The 16,894-nt window shown below is 43.1% G+C and overlaps 1 protein-coding gene across 1 annotated transcript in view; it reads left to right on the top strand.

Moving 5' to 3' along the window:
• Window positions 1-16,894, top strand: part of LOC141140773 (serine palmitoyltransferase 3-like) — a 224,306-nt gene that overhangs the window by 55,798 nt on the left and 151,614 nt on the right. Inside the window, exon 4 of the mRNA XM_073628260.1 lies at window positions 16,395-16,543. Within this exon, the coding sequence (XP_073484361.1) occupies window positions 16,395-16,543 (149 nt within the window). The remainder of the gene's footprint in view (window positions 1-16,394; window positions 16,544-16,894) is intronic.

The following is a 16,894-nucleotide window of genomic DNA, read 5'->3' as shown; positions in this document are numbered from 1 at the left end:
CCTCCTTCTCTGTCCCCCTCCGTTCTCCCCCTCCGTTCTCCTCCTCCGTTCCTCTTTCCTCCTCTGTGCCTCTCCGCTGTCCCCTCCGTTCCCCCATCCTTCTCTCTCCCCCTCCGTTCTCCCCCTCCGTTCTCCTCCTCCGTTCCTCTTTCCTCCTCTGTGCCTCTCCGCTGTCCCCTCCGTTCCCCCCTCCTTCTCTCTCCCCCTCCTCCTTCCTTTGTGAATAGACAGAGTCAGCTGACTCTGTCCATTCACATAACTGAAACATTGTAATCTCCTGTGATTACGATGTGTCAGTTTATGAATGGAGAGAAGCCGCTGTCTTCTCTCCATTCATTCTCAGTGCAGCTGAGGTTGCAGAGAAAGGGACTGGGGAATCTCTATCCTCTGTCTCTTTCTCTGTCTCAAGGGGGAGATATCAGAGGTCTGTTAAGACCCCTGATATCTCACCAAAGCCCCCCAACAGGGCTGATTAAAAAAAAAACATATTGCAATAAAGAATAAAAAAAAATTATTGTAAAAAATAAAAATTGTAAATTTAAAAAAAAAACAAAACAAAACACACACACACACATACACCGTTCACCCCCCCCCCCCCCCCCCAAAAAAAAAAAAAAAAAAAAAGCACTGTTTAAAAAAAATTAAAAAAAACACTGTCACGTGACATAAAAAAAAGTATCGGTATTCGGTATCGGCGAGTACTTGAAAAAAAGTATCGGTACTTGTACTCGGTCCTGAAAAAGTGGTATCGGGACAACCCTAATTCATACCCCTTGAAATTTTACAACCAAAAACTTAATTGTATTTTATTGGGATTTTATGTGATAGACCAACACGAAGTGGCACATAATTGTGAAGTGGAAGGAAAATAATAAATGGTTTTCAACATTCTTTACAAATATGTAAAAAAAAAAAAATGTAAAAAGTGTGGCGTGCATCTGTCTGGTGTATTCCTTGGCCTTCTCTAACAAACCCCTTAGGGCTTCAGAAAACAGCTGTATTTTATATTGAGATTAAAATACACACAGGTGGACTCTATTTACTAATTAGGTGACTTCTGAAGGCAATTGGTTCCACTAGATTTTAGTTAGGGGTATCGGAGTAAAGGGGGCTGAATACAAATGCACCCCACACTTTTCAGATATTTATTTGTAAAAAATTTTGAAAACCATTTATAATTTTCCTTCCACTTCACAATTATGTGCCACTTTGTGTTGGTCTCATATAAGCCCAATAAAATGTGGAAAATTTCAAGGGGTATTAATACTTTTTCAAGGCACTGTATGTTATTCAAGATGGAAAGAAAATGGACCATTGGAACCAAGCCTTGGGTCTTCAAGGCATGTCTTAGCTGTAAATAATGAAAAAAACATTTTTGGTCTAGATTATATTCAGTGCAAAGTTGTTGGTATGTTTCAAGACTATTGGAGTACAAATGTGTCAAAGTAGAAATCCCTGCACGAATCCATCTTGAAAAACCTGCCAATTGTTGAATTTCCAGAAATGCTCTGTTCACTATTAGTGGTGTAAATCTAGTATAACCCGAGACGCCCAGTATTTTGTTAGTGGACTTTAACCTCCCTGACGGTATGATTATTTCAGATTTTTGCGTCTCAAAGCGGTACAATTGTTTTGCATAGAAATTTGGCGCTTTTATATTGTAGGCCTCTAATTCTTAGCAATAACACACATATTATCTTACAAATCTATCCACCAAGAGTCTAGTAGATATTACAGGTATGATGAAGTTTGAAACACAAAATCATAAATTATAATAAATAAATATAAATAATTATATAAAAATAATAATATAATAATAATAAAATACATTTCCCCACGATTCACTATCGCTCAATTCTGCAAGTGTTCTAATTTACTATCGCTGTTTTCTAGCTGTTCTAAAACCACTTTTGACATAAAGGGACACTTTTTGGTTGCTGTGGACAATCTCCAGTTTCCAGGCAGAAAGATCAGTATATATAATATAAAACTGCATGCAGGGCACTGGACAAAGCACTGGGGACAAAAGGGATGTGAAATAATTTCATACAGTAATGTCATCTGTAAGATTACAGTGTACTGTATGTGTTATGAATTTTCACTTTTTTGAATTTGCCGCCAGGCTCCGCCCCTGTGCGTCGCGACGCTCACCGGGAAGGGAGCCCGGCACAGAGAGGCTTCGGGCGGAGGACAGAGCCCACAGACACCGCGGGGGAACATTGCAGGATTCTGGGGATAAGGTAAGTATACCGCACCAGGATCCAGAGATGTAATCCCAAGTGTGGCTCAGGGTTACCGCTAATGGTGCTGAAATTTAACCCCGAGCCACACTCAGGAAAACCGCCAGGGAGGTTAAGGATGCGCTCAGGTGTGTTTGCAAGCCGAGCCGCCAGGAAGTCGGCACTGCACAGCGCTAATAACAGGCAGTGAGACATTGTCCCGATGTGCGGCTGCAGAGATTGGGTAATGTCTCACTGCTTGTGATTAGCGCTGTCCAGTGCCGACTTCCTGGCGGGCTCGGCATGTGCGGCTTGCGAATACGCCTGAGCACATCCTTAGTGGACTTACAAACCTTGTATATCAAGTTTAATGTTGGATAGGTAAATTGATTAAAAGGTGGAATAGTAGAGTCTAAAACAACAAAGGATTACCATTATAAAATAGGTAAGTATTTTTATAGGAGGATACGTGCAACTCGCCCGTTTCCCATGCTGCAATATGCTGAAGTTGAGGCGCCAAAAAATATAGCCAAGGTTTAGTGCTGATAGCCTCCCTTGGTCATTTTGATATTGTAAAAATTCATATTTATTTCTAGCAGGCTTATTACACTATAGCTTATGAGTGACTCCACAATGGAATCACATGCATTCTGATGGATAGATGGAGGGCAGATGGACTGAAGGGAGCCCACCCCTTCTTATTGGTCAGGCAACGCACTGACACCTTTACAGCCTTTATGCTATGTACAGAGTGTTCAGTGTGCCCCTGTAACTTTAAGAAGGGCTGGGCTCCCTTCAGTCAATCTGCCCTCCATCTATCCATCAGAATGCATGTGCTTCCATTGGGGAGTCATTCATAAGCTAGTGATAGGACTACAGATACCAGCAGTGGCACAATTACCAGGGTCGCTACAGTCACACTTGCGACTGGGCCCTGGCATTCCACCAGTATGGGGGTCCCCAAGACCCGCACCTCCCCCTGAACCTCCGGCTGGCATCTAATTATACGGAGGAGGGGGGTGGGAGGGGGCGATCGGCAGCTATGTGATGTCCGCGGGATGTCCCCCAGCCAGCACAGTGTCACTGTATACAATGGAGAGGGGATGGGAGGGACCTCTGACCCGAGCAGGCACCAGATTCAGTGCACAAGTTTGTCCCTCTGTACACTCTGGGTCTTGCCGATACATACTTGGGTCAGAGGCCCCTCCCCTCTCCATTGTATACACTGACACTCGGGAAGTGAACTGTGCTGGCTGGAGGGACATCCCACAGACATCACAAGGAAGCATGCCGTTTCTTGCATTTGGGCTTATGTAAGGTAAGCCTGACACTGGCCCCCCACCTGTCTCCTGTGACACTGGCCCCCCACCTGTCACACACTGCCCCCCCACCTGCCACATAGCCCCTCTTTTATCACACTGCCCACGTCATACTATATCCCCATCACACTGCCCCCCACCTGTCATACTGCCCCCACCTGTCACACTGCCCCCTTGGCACAATACCCTCCTGTAACACTGCTCCTCCATCATTCTGCCCCCTCGTCACACTGCCCCCTCCTGTCATATTTACCCCCCTCCTGTCATACCCCCCCCCTCTTGTTACACAGCCCGCCTCCTTTCACAGTGCTCCCTCATTACACTGCCCCCTTCTTGTCATACTTCCCAGGTATCTTTTTCCTCTCACACTGCCCCCCTCTTGCCACAATATCCCCCTGTCACACTGCCCCCAGTGTACTGCCTCTTTTTGTCACACTGCCCCCCTTCTTTCACAGTGCCCCCTCTTATCACACTCCCCCCTCTGGTCACACTTTCCAGATACCCTTCGTTGGTCACACTGCCCCCCTCCGGTCAAAATACCCCATCATACTGCCCCTCATCCTTTCACAATACCCCCCCCCCATCATACTACGGATCAGGGGCCCTTCATGGTTTTTTGCACTGGGGCCCTGAAGGTTATAGTTACTCCTCTGGATACCAGGGTGCCTTGTCGGGGCCTGTAGCTTACACATGTATTTGCAAATGTGTGCAGACTAAACCCCTGTTTTTAACACATACTATTAGACAGGTTAATTTGGTTGTCCGCTGGCTGATCGGTAAGTGAGCTTGGAGTTTTCCTTGGCTTTGTTTCCTTACAATGCTACTTGCTGCAATGGCAAGTTATAGGTGGGGGGCAGTGGTTTTCTTTTCTTTTTTATTACACCATATCAGGTTTCGAAAAATCATAGTAAATTCTTTCAAAGTTTCAATTTAAACGGAATTCAACAGGGCGAGTTGTGTAAGTAAAACATTAACTATGGCATCCATATCATTTTTGAAGGATTAAAGGTTGTGAAGGCAGAAGCTTTTTTATCTTAAGGCATTCTATGCGTTAAGATAAAAAAAACTTGTGTGTGCAGCAGTTGTCAGTGAGCCAATGAGATAGAGGGGACGGGGCCTAGCCACAGCTCTGTGTATGAATGAACACACAAAGCTACGGCTCAGCTTGGTGCCCCAATAACAAGCTACTTGCTGTGGGGGCACTCGGGAGGGGCCAGGAGCACCAAAGAGGGACCCGAGAAGAGGAGGATTGGGGCTGCTCTGTGCAAAACCATTGCACAAAGCAGTTAAGTATAACATGTTTATTCTTTCTAAACACAATAAAAAATGAGACATTAGTATCACTTTAATTGTGACCAGCCACAGATAGTGGCAATTTACACCACACCCTACCCTGAGATTTTAATTTCTGAACTAATAGTGACAAGAGTTGAGAAAGATATAGATCAATAGAAATAATTATCCAGAGATATTTAATTTTAACATCTAATCAACTTTGAGTTGTCACACGGCCTGTGGAAGAGGGCCCTGCAAAGGGTCCAATGGGAGTTATACAGATTTATTCCCATTTATCATGATACCTGAGAAAGTACCAAACTTGTCTATAGCAGACGTTGCAGTAAGTAACGATCCCTGGGTATCAAACTGTTTTTGATCGATTTCACTACTGATGTTTAAAAAATCGATCGTTTAGGCTAAAAAAAATCTGACATTACAGTTCGTTTTTTTTGCCATAAAACTTTGCCATTCGATAATCTAAATTAGCCTAATAACGTTTCGAAAGTCAAACGACCGAGTGTATCGAACGCTTTTTCGAACGATATTCTATCCATGTATGGCCAGCTTAAGGCACTACAGGCCACAGTCACGTGATGATTTCTTAAAGTACAATGTAGGACCAATACCCTTGCATTGTACGTGAGAGTGACAAGGGACCAATGACAACCCATATCGGAGGAGAGCGAGATGTAAGGTGTACTGTATATTATACCGTATTCCTCATCCCTTAACCGCTTGCCCCTCACGCTATAGCTGAAAGACCGGGAGGGCATACATGGGCGTCCTTCCGTGATCACGCTGCCTGTGCGCCCCCTGCGGCGTGCTTTGTGATCGCCGAGTACTTCGGACTCAGCTGATCACAGATCGGGGTAAAGTGCCAATCGCAGCGGCCCTTTACCATATGATCAGCTGTCAGCCAATGACAGCTGATCACAGGATGTAAACACAAGCTGCTTATCGCCTTTTCTTTCCTCACACTGACAGCTTGAGAAAAGAAGAAGAGAGCCAATATATCCACATATAACCATAACCATATATCAGTGCAGTCCCATCAGGGCCCACCAGTGCTGCCAATCAGTGCCACCTCTCAGTGCAGCCTATCAGTGCACATTTAGTTAAGGAGAAAAATTGCTTGTTTGCAAAATTTTAGAACAAACTATGAAAAATGTTTTTTTGGGTTTTTTTTCAAAATTTTTGGTCTTTTTTTGTTTGTTTTAGCAAAAAATTAAAAAACCCAGTGGCGATTAAATACCACCAAAAGAAAGCTCTATGTGTGAAAAAAATTATAAAAATGTCATATGGGTGCAGTGTTGCATGACCGCACAATTGTCATTCAAAGTGTGACAGTGCTGAATGCTGAAATTGCCCTGGGCAGAAAGGGGGTAAAAGTGACCAGTAGGCAAGTGGTTAAGAAGCATTTTAGTCTTACATTGGAAGGGGGGCAAAAGAGGTTTTTTTTTTTTTTTTGTTTTTTTTTTTTTTTTTTAAATGTAATCCCTGGAGTTGGGCTTTAACATTTACTGCTGTAATAACAGGCAAATAGTAATATATTTTTACCCAAAATTTTACATGTGAGAATAAGCTTTGTCTACAGTGCTGTAATCCTAAGACCTATGCAAATCTAACTAAAGAGGCCAGTGTTGGCAGTCTGAGCTGTAACCGCAAGTTATATCTTCTTCCTCATACCTAATTCTCTGATATTGATCAACTTTGATCCTATACAACATGTGAATGAACCCAGCGACCCAAGTCATACCTTGCAGGAGTGTAGAGGAAGAAAAGTTACTTAATTGACGTCAGCAACCGCTAAAAGTTTACAGTTGACACTGCTCCAATACAATGAGTATTTCTTCCTTCCTAACAGAGGTGGGGGGGGGACGCAGACTAGTATTATATATGCAAGCATGTACCTGGGAAACCTCAGCAGTTGTCATAAAAAGTAATAATGATCTTTCTATATGTGAATAGTATCTCCTGCAGTGTTGATATACATCAGTACTTTACAGAAGGAGAGTAGTGAAGGCAATCGGAAATTGTTCCTCCAGTCGTGAAGGTTATATTGACACTTTTATTAAGGTGTAATTATGAGTGTCCTCTCCAGTGTCCCTCCACACAGACCGCCATGGCAGACTTGACAATTATCTTGCAGAAGCTTAGTTGTCACTTGGCTCCATAGAGAAGCACTGTGACAAAAATCTTTCAGCAACTTCCTTACAGTTGCCATATAAAGAGTAAGTGGTACTTAAAAATAGTGGTAGGCGATATTTAAAAATCTGTTTAAGTCTGTATTTCTAAAGTGGTTGTAAACCCTTGAGTTTTTTCACCTCATTGCATTCTATGCATTGAGTTGAAAAACCTCCTGTAATGCTGCACCCCCCCAGAGCCCCCGTTTTACTTACCTGTACCCTCCTATTCTCGCGCCGGGGACAAGCGCACCAGCAAAAGCCGGTGTCTCCGGTCCTGATTAGATGGATTGATAGCAGCGCAGCCATTGGCTCCCACTGCTGTCAATCAAATTCAATGATGCGGTGCCGGGGTGCGGGGCCAAGTCCTGCTTTCTGTGTAAGTAGATGCAGAAGCAGGACTCGGGAGCACGCCCGCACGGGTGTCCCGAAGGAGATCGCTTCTCCAATGGGGCACTCGAGAAGAGGAGGAGCTACTAGCGCTGCTGAGGGACCCCAGAAGAAGAGGATCAGGGCCACTTTGTGCAAAGCCAACTGCACAGAGGAGGTAAGTATGACATGTTTGTTTTTTAAAAAAAAAAAAAAACTGAATCTTTACAACCCCTTTAAAAAGTCCCTTCTATTGCTATTAGCCTGCTCCTAAATTCCAAATTCCTTTGTTTTTTTTTAATTTCAGTTACTTCTATAGCGCCGTCAATTTACGCAGCGCTTCACATATACGTTATACATTCACATCAGCCCCTACCCTCAAGGAGCTTACAATCTAAGGTCCCTTACTCACATTCATACATACTAGGGACAATTTAGAGGGGATCCAATTAACCTACCAGCATGTCTTTGGAGTGTGGAAGGAAACCGGAGTACCCGGAGGAAACCCACACAGGCACAGGGAGAACATGCAAACTCCAGGCAGGTAGTGTCCTGGTTGGGATCCGAACCAGCGACCCTTCTTACTGCTAGGCGAAAGTGCTACCCACTACACCACTGTGCCGCCCAGACTTTTCCTGTTAGAGGGTGGCTACGTACATTTTCCATGGTTCCACTGTATGTAGGAATGTAGCCATCCTCTCTTGCTCACCACCATAGAATTTGTAGTGTGCATAGAGCAGTGTACATTGTGGCGAAAGTGGATATCAGATTCCTGCCCTTCACACCAACTTGTGACAAAGGACTGGACAATCGCACACCGTGATGTCACTTGCGGAACAATGCCACTCTCAGCTGCACCCTGCACAAAGATTTCCCAGCTTGCGGGACCCAATCTAGGTTCCAGCATCCTGAGAGTGATTGTCACTGGGCTACATTACTTAAGCTATTACCCTTTAGGCTACCACCACCACCTTTTGACAGAGGAGGAGGAAATTTGCAATCTTAGCAATACCAACTATGATTTCAGAATAAACGTCTGTAACACACACTGTCACCACAGACGGGTATGTTCAGAGAATAGAGACACAGATTATTTTTAGTTTGCATTAAAAGTGCTCGAGACAATGTTCACACTTTCCAAAATAGGGTTTAATAATGAAAAGGTCAAAAATGGTGCAAATAAAATATTTACAGAAAAAGGGTGTTACAAAGAAATAGAGACAAAAAACAGAGAAATAAAGACGATTTGAAAAAGAATACTTGCAATGTTCTGGTTTCAGCAGAGTTTAGTCAATGGGCAACGTATTATTGACTCTCATAACTTGACAGATGTTCCTTGGTTGATGGTACATGAGAACTGTTAAACTGTCCTGGCATCTCCCTTTTCCCTGGGATCAAAGGTGTGTTGCCAGAGGCCATCTGACCAATTAAGTGCCTGAGGAGTGGCCATCGTGTTTGACTGTATCACGGCCCTCCCTTACACACTTTTATACGAATATTAATATCTTCCAATATGGGCAGGTTGCATTCTAGAAACTTGTAGATTATTATTCAGCATTAAATTTAAGGTCCAGTGATGCCAAACAAAGTGTATCAGATGGGCCTGTCACCCAGGAGGTAGGAGACTGCTATCTCCCCTTCTGTATGCTCTAGCGTAGTCATGTATGACCTTGATTTGTTCGGTATGATATTCCCCATTCAAATATATGCTGAATATTAATGTGTCTTGGTCCTGCTTGATTTTATGAATTGTGTGTGGATTTTGTTAAAGGAGTTGTAAAGTCTTGAGGTTTTTCACCTTAATGCATTAAGGTGAAAAACCTTCTGTGCTGCAGCAGCCCCCCAGAGCCCCTCTTTTTCTTTACCTGACCCCAATCGTTCCAGCGTCGGAAGAGCCCAGCAGCTCCAGCCACTGTCTCAGGTTCTAATTTTATGGATTGATAGCAGCAGGAGCCATTGGCTCAAATCAAATCCAGGGGCGGGGCTAAGTCCTGCTGTCTTTTTCAATGGACACAGCAGCAGGACTCGGGAGCATGCCTACACGGGTGCCCCCATGGAAATCTGCTCTCCGTGGGGGCACTCGATGAAGAGGAGGGGCCAGGAGCGCCATTGGGGGACTCTAGAAATCGAGAATTGGGCCGCTCTATGCAAAACACTTGCACAGAGTACATATAACATGTTATTAAAAAAAAAAAAAAAAAGAAAGAAAAGAAACCTTTAAGATTACTTTAAATTGTGAGTAGGGCCGAGGTCATTCCTGACTACTTTATGACATTTTTATTGCACGCTGCTATGTGTTCCTAGTGCTTTAATTGCCCTACAAACCATGAGTGACAGGACCGAAGGATCTGGTCATAGTTTTACCATGGGTCTGGTCAGAAGAAACGAACAGACATCCCGCCAGAACTTGGTTAGCTGATTACAGCTCCGCAAAGGCCCTGTGTGCTGGTGTCTGCTGCCCCAAAGTTGAGATAAGCGTGTGTTAAATTAAGCCTATGGGTTCCATGAATTGAAGGAGAAGGGAGGGATTAAGATCACTGAGCTATTATGACAAACATGGCTGAGATCTGAACAAAATGGATGTCGCATACAGCTTTTCATGGGCTCAATGCGCACAACCGTTACATACATGACCACAGCTAGGTTGCACTAGGGAGAAAAACACAAACAATTTTTAATGTAGAACTGTAGGCAAAAAAAATTTTTTTTTTAAATTTTGGATAGAGTAAGGGAGGATTATAACCCCTGTAAGGTTTATTTTGACCATCTTTGTCCCATTGCGGAGATTTCCCTTCACTTCCTGTCCCAAAGCCAAACAGGAAGGGAGAGGAAATCCCTGAAAATTAAGGGAATCTCTTGGGGACCCCCAGGTCACCAGAACTAGCGTCCCAATTGGAAGATTGCCCCTCTATTACTTTTCTGGGGACAATCCAAACTTTGGGATTTTCTTTTACTTTCTAGGATAATGGTAAACAGGACACATAGAGAGGGTGAATCTCCCCAACTGGGGGCACAGACAGCAATTAAAACTGACAGGGTTTCTAATCCCTCTCCCTTCTATCCAAAACAAAAAATAAAGTTTTGCCCTTAGTTTTACTTTTAATGAGAAATAGATTGCATCCATGATAGTGGATATGTATGGATTAATTTTGAAGAATAAGAATTGAAAACAAATGGCCAGTGTTCACTTTTCCATGACATTTATAATAAAAATTAGAAGCACATTTTATTGTCTGCCCCACTTCAATCATTTTCTGGTTGTATACTTGGACACAATGCTGTGCTGTCAGAATGCCAATAGAAATACAGTGCCTTGAAAAAGTATTCATACCCCTTGAAATTTTCCACATTTTGTCATGTTACAACCAAAAACGTAAATGTGTTTTATGTGATAGACTAATGCCGCGTACACACGGCCGGACTTCCCAACAGAAAAAGTCCGATGGGAGCTTTCGGTCGGACATTCTATTGAACTTTTTCTGTCTGCATTTCCGACGGACTCAGATATAGAACATGTTCTAAAACCTTCCGTCGGAATTGCCGATGGAGTTTAGCCCGTTGGTCCGGCCATGTGTACACGGCATTACACAAAGTGGCACATAATTGTGAAGTGGAAGGAAAATGATAAATGGTTTTCAAAATTGTTTACAAATAAATATCTAAAAAGTGTGGTGTGCATTTGTATTCAGCCCCCTTTACTCCGATACCCCTAACTAAAGTCTAGTGGAACCGATTGCCTTCAGAAGTCACCTAATTAGTAAATAGAGTCCACCTGTGTATAAATTAAAGCGGACCTTCAGTCATTTTTTTTCAACTTTCCATCTATTAAATCTTCTGCCCTTGTTGTTTTAACTTTGGATAGTAAAACATATTTTTCTGCCAGTAATAAAAAGCCTAGGCTTATGACATCATGCACAGATCACTCTCTCTCTTGTGAGAGTTTGCCAGGAAGGGGGAGGGAAATGAGTCATAAGAGGGCCAATGAGAGCTGCAGAGCTGGAGGTGTGCCTCTGTGTGTTTGTGTAAATCCAGGAAGTGAACAGGCAGCAGCTTCAGCTGCCCACAGTTAAAATGGTTGCAGCCAGACTCAGTGGAGAGAGATTTCTGCAGCATATTTGGCAAGTACAGAATCACAGTATATATAAATAATATGCAAAGTGGTTGGAGGGAAACTTTAGAATGGCAGATGTTTTTATTATATTATGTGAGCAGGCGGCAGTTCCTATTTAATCTCTGTATAAATACAGCTGTTCTGTGAAGCCCTCAGAGGTTTGTTAGAGAACCTTAGTGAACAAACCGCATCATGCAGGCCAAGCTACATACCAGACAGGTCAGGGTTAAAGTTGTGGAGAAGTTTAAAGCAGGGTTAAGGTTTTAAAAAAATATCCCAAGCTTTGAACATCTCACGTAGAACTGTTCAATGCATCATCTGAAAATGGAAAGAGTATGGCACAACTGCAAACTTACCAAGACATGGCCGCCCACCTAAACTGACAGGCAGGGCAAGGAGAGCATTCATCAGAGAAACAGCCATGGTAACTCTGGAGGAGGAGGATCCACAGGTCAGGTGGGAGAATCTGTCCACAGGACAACTATTAGTCGTGCACTCCACAAATCTGGCCTTTATGGAAGAGTGGCAAGAAGAAAGCCTTTGTTGAAAGAAAGCCATAAGAAGTCTGTTTGCAGATTGTAAGAAGCCATGTGGGGGACACAGCAAACGTGGAAGAAGGTGCTCTTATCGGATGAGATTAAAATTGGACTTTTTGGCCTTAAGCAAAAGCTATGTGTGTTGAAAAAATAACACTGCGCATCATCCCGAACACACCATCCCCACCATGAAACATGGTGGTGGCAGCATCATGTTGTGGGGTTGCTTTTCTTCAGCAGGGACAGGGAAGCTGGTCAGAGTTGATGGGAAGATGGATGGAGCCAAATACAGGGCAATCTTAGAAGAAAACCTGTTAGAGTCTGCAAAAGACTTGAGACTGGGGGTGGAAGTTCATCTTCCAGCAGGAAAACGACCCTAAACCTACAGCCAGAGCTACAATGGAATGGTTTAGATCAAAGCATATTCATGTGTTAGTATGGTCCAATCAAAGTCCAGACCTAAATCCGATTGGGAATCTGTGGCAAGATTTGAAAGTTGCTGTTCTGTGCAGCGGGAAACGTCTCCCTGCCTGTGATTAGCGGTGTGCAGTGTCAGTTTCCCAGTGGGATCAGGCAGGTGGATTGGGACTAGGCTCCCGAACATGCGGGCCTATCTCTATTTTTTTTTTAAATTCTCTATTTTTGAATAACATATAGTACATTCCACATAAAGTATTTCACATAGTCTTCATTTCCTCTCTTACGTCACCAATTATCGTAATCTAACAACATGATAAATTTTCTTTTTAAGTGGAACTGAATTACATCTACCTGATAAACATATATTATTTCCCTTTTCTCCCATCTTATACCTTATATCAACCCCCGCCCCCCCCTATCTCTATTTTTAAAGAAGAATGGCCAAAAATGTCACTCTCTAGATGTGCAAAGCTGGTAGAGACCTACCTAAAAAAAAAATTGCAGCTGTAATTGCAGTGAAAGGCGGTTCTACAAAGTATTGACTCAGGGGGGGCTGAGTACAAATGCACACCACACTTTTCAGATATTTATTTTGTAAACCATTTATCATTCTCATTCCACATTCACAATTATGTGCCACTTTGTGTTGGTCTATCACATAAAATCCCAATAAAATATACTTACGTTTTTGGTTGTAACATGACAAAATGTGGAAAATTTCAAAGGGTGTGAATACTTTTTCAAGGCACTGTAAGTTCTCATATTTTCTTTTTTTTATTTAAATACTTTTTATTAAGAAAATTCATTTGTTTTCCAGTCTCGAGATCACATTACAAAACCATATACAATAGCCATAGCGAGAATGAACATAAAAAAGGGAAAAAGACAGGAGCAAAAAAGGGTCACAATTTCCAGAGAACAAACCGTATTTCCCTCTTTATCATCCCGACCCACCCCCACCCCCCCCCATCCGTATTACAAACAACTTCCATTCACTACCTACTTCATTCATACTCATTCACATTCACCTGCCCAATTTATTCCGACTCTAACCACTGCTTCCATATTTTAACAAACTGCTTAAAATTCCTTCTTTTCCTGTATATATATTTCTCCTTCTCAATCATTTCATTCACCACTTTCTCCCATTCCGATACTGTTGGAGGTTTTTTTTTCTTGCCATTTACGTGCGATTAACAACCTTCCCTGAAACAGGCACCTAATCACCGTGGTCTGTACAGGACTCCGTACCCTTTCCTCCTCTATTAACCCCAGGAGGCATATCTTGGCCTCTGTACCCAGCGATGTTCCAAACACATCATTCATTTTGCTAATTATACCCTGCCAGTATCTGTACAGTTTGGGACATCGCCAGGTCATATGTACCAAGTCACCCCTCCCATCTCCACACCTTTGACATTCTGCGTTCGGTCTCTTCCCAAACAAAAATAACCTTGCGGGTGTATAATAGGATCTATGTAACAGGTATAGGTGGGATACGGTCTGTGATGGTGAGAGCGAGACCTTGGGGCCCAGGGCCAGTCCTTCTCCATTGTTCCTCTGTTATTGGCCCCACATCCCCTACCCACCTAATCCTGTTACTACGCTCCACTTCACCTTTCTGTGCTGCCCCCCTTATTCTCATACATTTCTGATATTAACCCTTTATATGATCCTGCCTTAACCAACCTCTCAAGGTGTGGGGCATTTTACTCAGTTCTGGTGCCTTCCCATTAAATTGTGTATTTAGAGCATTTCTGACTTGTAAGTAACTATAAAATAATTGGTTCGGGATTTCATACTCTACACTAATTGCGAAGTGCTCATATTTTCAAACATATTTCTTATGTACCTATGTATTTTTTTAGTGATAAGAGCTATATAGGTCATCAATATCTGGACACTTTAAGGTCTCATTGGTTGGGGAGGGTGTAAAATCACACGGTTTAGCTGCACATTTACTGGGCCTCAACCACTTCCTGCTTAGCTGGAAATGCACAGACAGGGAGTGTACACATGTTTCGGCTGTGATGCTTTGCCTCACGACCACAGCAGGTACTATACCCCCTGTCTCATTTTGGTGGGAACTACCACCCGCCAAAAGCAACCTATTCAAGTGAATGGTGCCGCACTGGAACCACGCACAATGCTTGTGTCTGTGGTGCGGTAGTGCAGCATTTAGCAGGTTAAATCAGGCAGTGAGAATGTGATACAAAGCCTCCTCACTGCCTGTCAAATGCTTTTTGAAGTGTGAAGAACACTGTTTCTTCATCTGGAGCTGCAGGCAAGCGGTCTGTGTTAATCAATAGAGATGCATGCAGGGGCTGTACAAACTCACCCGCACATGTAAGTGTGGCAGGTACGCAGAGATGGGTGCATTGACCCAACCATAGACTGTGCGCCTGGGGCCGTGCACCAGTATCTGCACACCTGTCTAGCTTGACTGTACAGGTGAGTTGTACAGCTGCTGCATCTCCATTGACCTATAAAGGCTCAATGCTGCTCCAGACACATAAGCATAAACTTCACATTGCCTAGGTAGGGGGTGCCTGCGCATGAAAACGCAGATTGCTATACAAGTTACATATTGCCACACACGCTGCAGTGAGTGCAACATTTCTAGCACCAGACCTTCCCCGTAACACTAAATGGATGATTTATATGAGGACTTTTAAAGTGTCACCTATGGAAAATATAGGGTATTAAAAGGGTTGTAAACCTTTGTGTCTTTTCACCTTAATGCACCCTATGCATTAAGGTGAAAAAACGCCTGTCAGTGACCAAAACACCCCCCCCCCCCCCCCCCCCCCCGTTTACTTGCCTGAACCCTCGAACTTCACCCACGGGGATGCGCTGTCTCTCTGCCCGGGGTTCTCGGCTCTTGATTGGATAGATTGATAGCAGCACAGCTATTGGCTCCCGCTGCTGTCAATCAAATCCAATGACGCGAGAGCCGGGGGTGGGGCCGAGTCCTGCATTCAGCCTCTATGGACACCAAATGCTGGACTCTGGAGCACGCCCGAAAGGTAACCCCCTCGGGGAAGCGCTTGTCCGAGGGGGTTATCAGATGTGGGGAGGAGCCGCCGGGGGACCCCAGAAGAGCAAGTTCGGGGCCACTGTGTGCAAAACAAGCTGCACAGTGGAGGCAAGTATGACATGTTTGTTTTTTTGTTTTTTACTTTTACAATCACTTTAAAGTTTGTCACCTTTCCTCGGAAGCACGCAGTTCTAAGGTTTGACATGTTGGTTATCTGTTTACTCAGTTAAACCTCATCTTTTATATTTCACCAAAAAAAAGGGTAATTTATTGCATTTGGGTGCCCTAAAATTAACTTTAGTATTTTTTTTTTTTTTCCAGACATTTTGCGTTTCCTAGACCTTTGCAGTAATAATGTGTGACATTAAAAATTGGAACTACCACTATTTTTATTCTCTAGGGTGTCTGCTTTCAGATAATACACAAAGTTTTGGGGGTTTTATGTAATCTTCAGGCCTAAAATGATTTTTTAAGCATATGTGCAAACAATGCAAAACAGTTAAAATTAATGTTTTGTATGTCTATTCAATAAAGGTAAAAAAAAAAATATGAACTGCCAGAAATTCTGTGCCGCCCTGTGAACTCTGCAGTGTTATCTCAAGCAGTCTTACTACTGAACACCTCACATATGTTATGGAGATGAGGAGGGGGGTGTTCTGTAGTCCTAACATCCTGTCCTAGGGAACAATGCTGCTTCTGCATTGATACAGCACAATAAGTGATTGTAGACACCTTAGCACAGGAAGCATGTTAGTGGCAGGATCACCAGATAAAAATGAAAGAGGGGGAAAAAGCCTGAAAAAAAAAAAAAAGGAAACTAATGCAGCCACCACATCTAAGGACTAGTAAGCTGCAATGTGTTACATTTTTGTTTTTGGGTTTAGATACTTTAAAAAATATTTTTTTGTTCTTTTAATTTTAGGTACACAGGAAAAGTGATTAAGGACGTGATAAACATGGGATCTTATAACTATCTTGGCTTTGCAGAGAACAATGAGGAGTCGCTGGAGACAGTGAAGGAAGCGGTGCTGGCATATGGACCTGGAATATGCAGCACCAGACAGGAAATGGGTAAGGAGGATGACCATGGGGCATGTGGCATGCCTGGTTACTGACTCGTGGAAAATAGCCATCACTAAGTTTTGTTCAGTATGTAAACTGCTAATTGACTTGACTTGCCATTCCTTGGCCCAAGGGAAAAGCATGCAATCAAGTCATGTGTACTCGGATGGACATTTCAGGTTAAATATTGTTATATACTGATACTGCTACATGTCATTCTGCACAGTTTACAGGCATGAATAGTTCAGAAAATAACAGCACCCTCTGATACTAAATAGATTTCATAGACATACCTTTTCCTTTTATGACGCTAGAAAAAATAAATTTCACATCATGTTATGGTTTTCACAATGTTACGTT

This window comes from Aquarana catesbeiana, linkage group LG04 (assembly GCF_042186555.1).
Source record: "Aquarana catesbeiana isolate 2022-GZ linkage group LG04, ASM4218655v1, whole genome shotgun sequence".
Lineage (NCBI taxonomy): Eukaryota > Metazoa > Chordata > Amphibia > Anura > Ranidae > Aquarana > Aquarana catesbeiana.
This window is presented reverse-complemented; position numbering and strand designations above follow the sequence as displayed.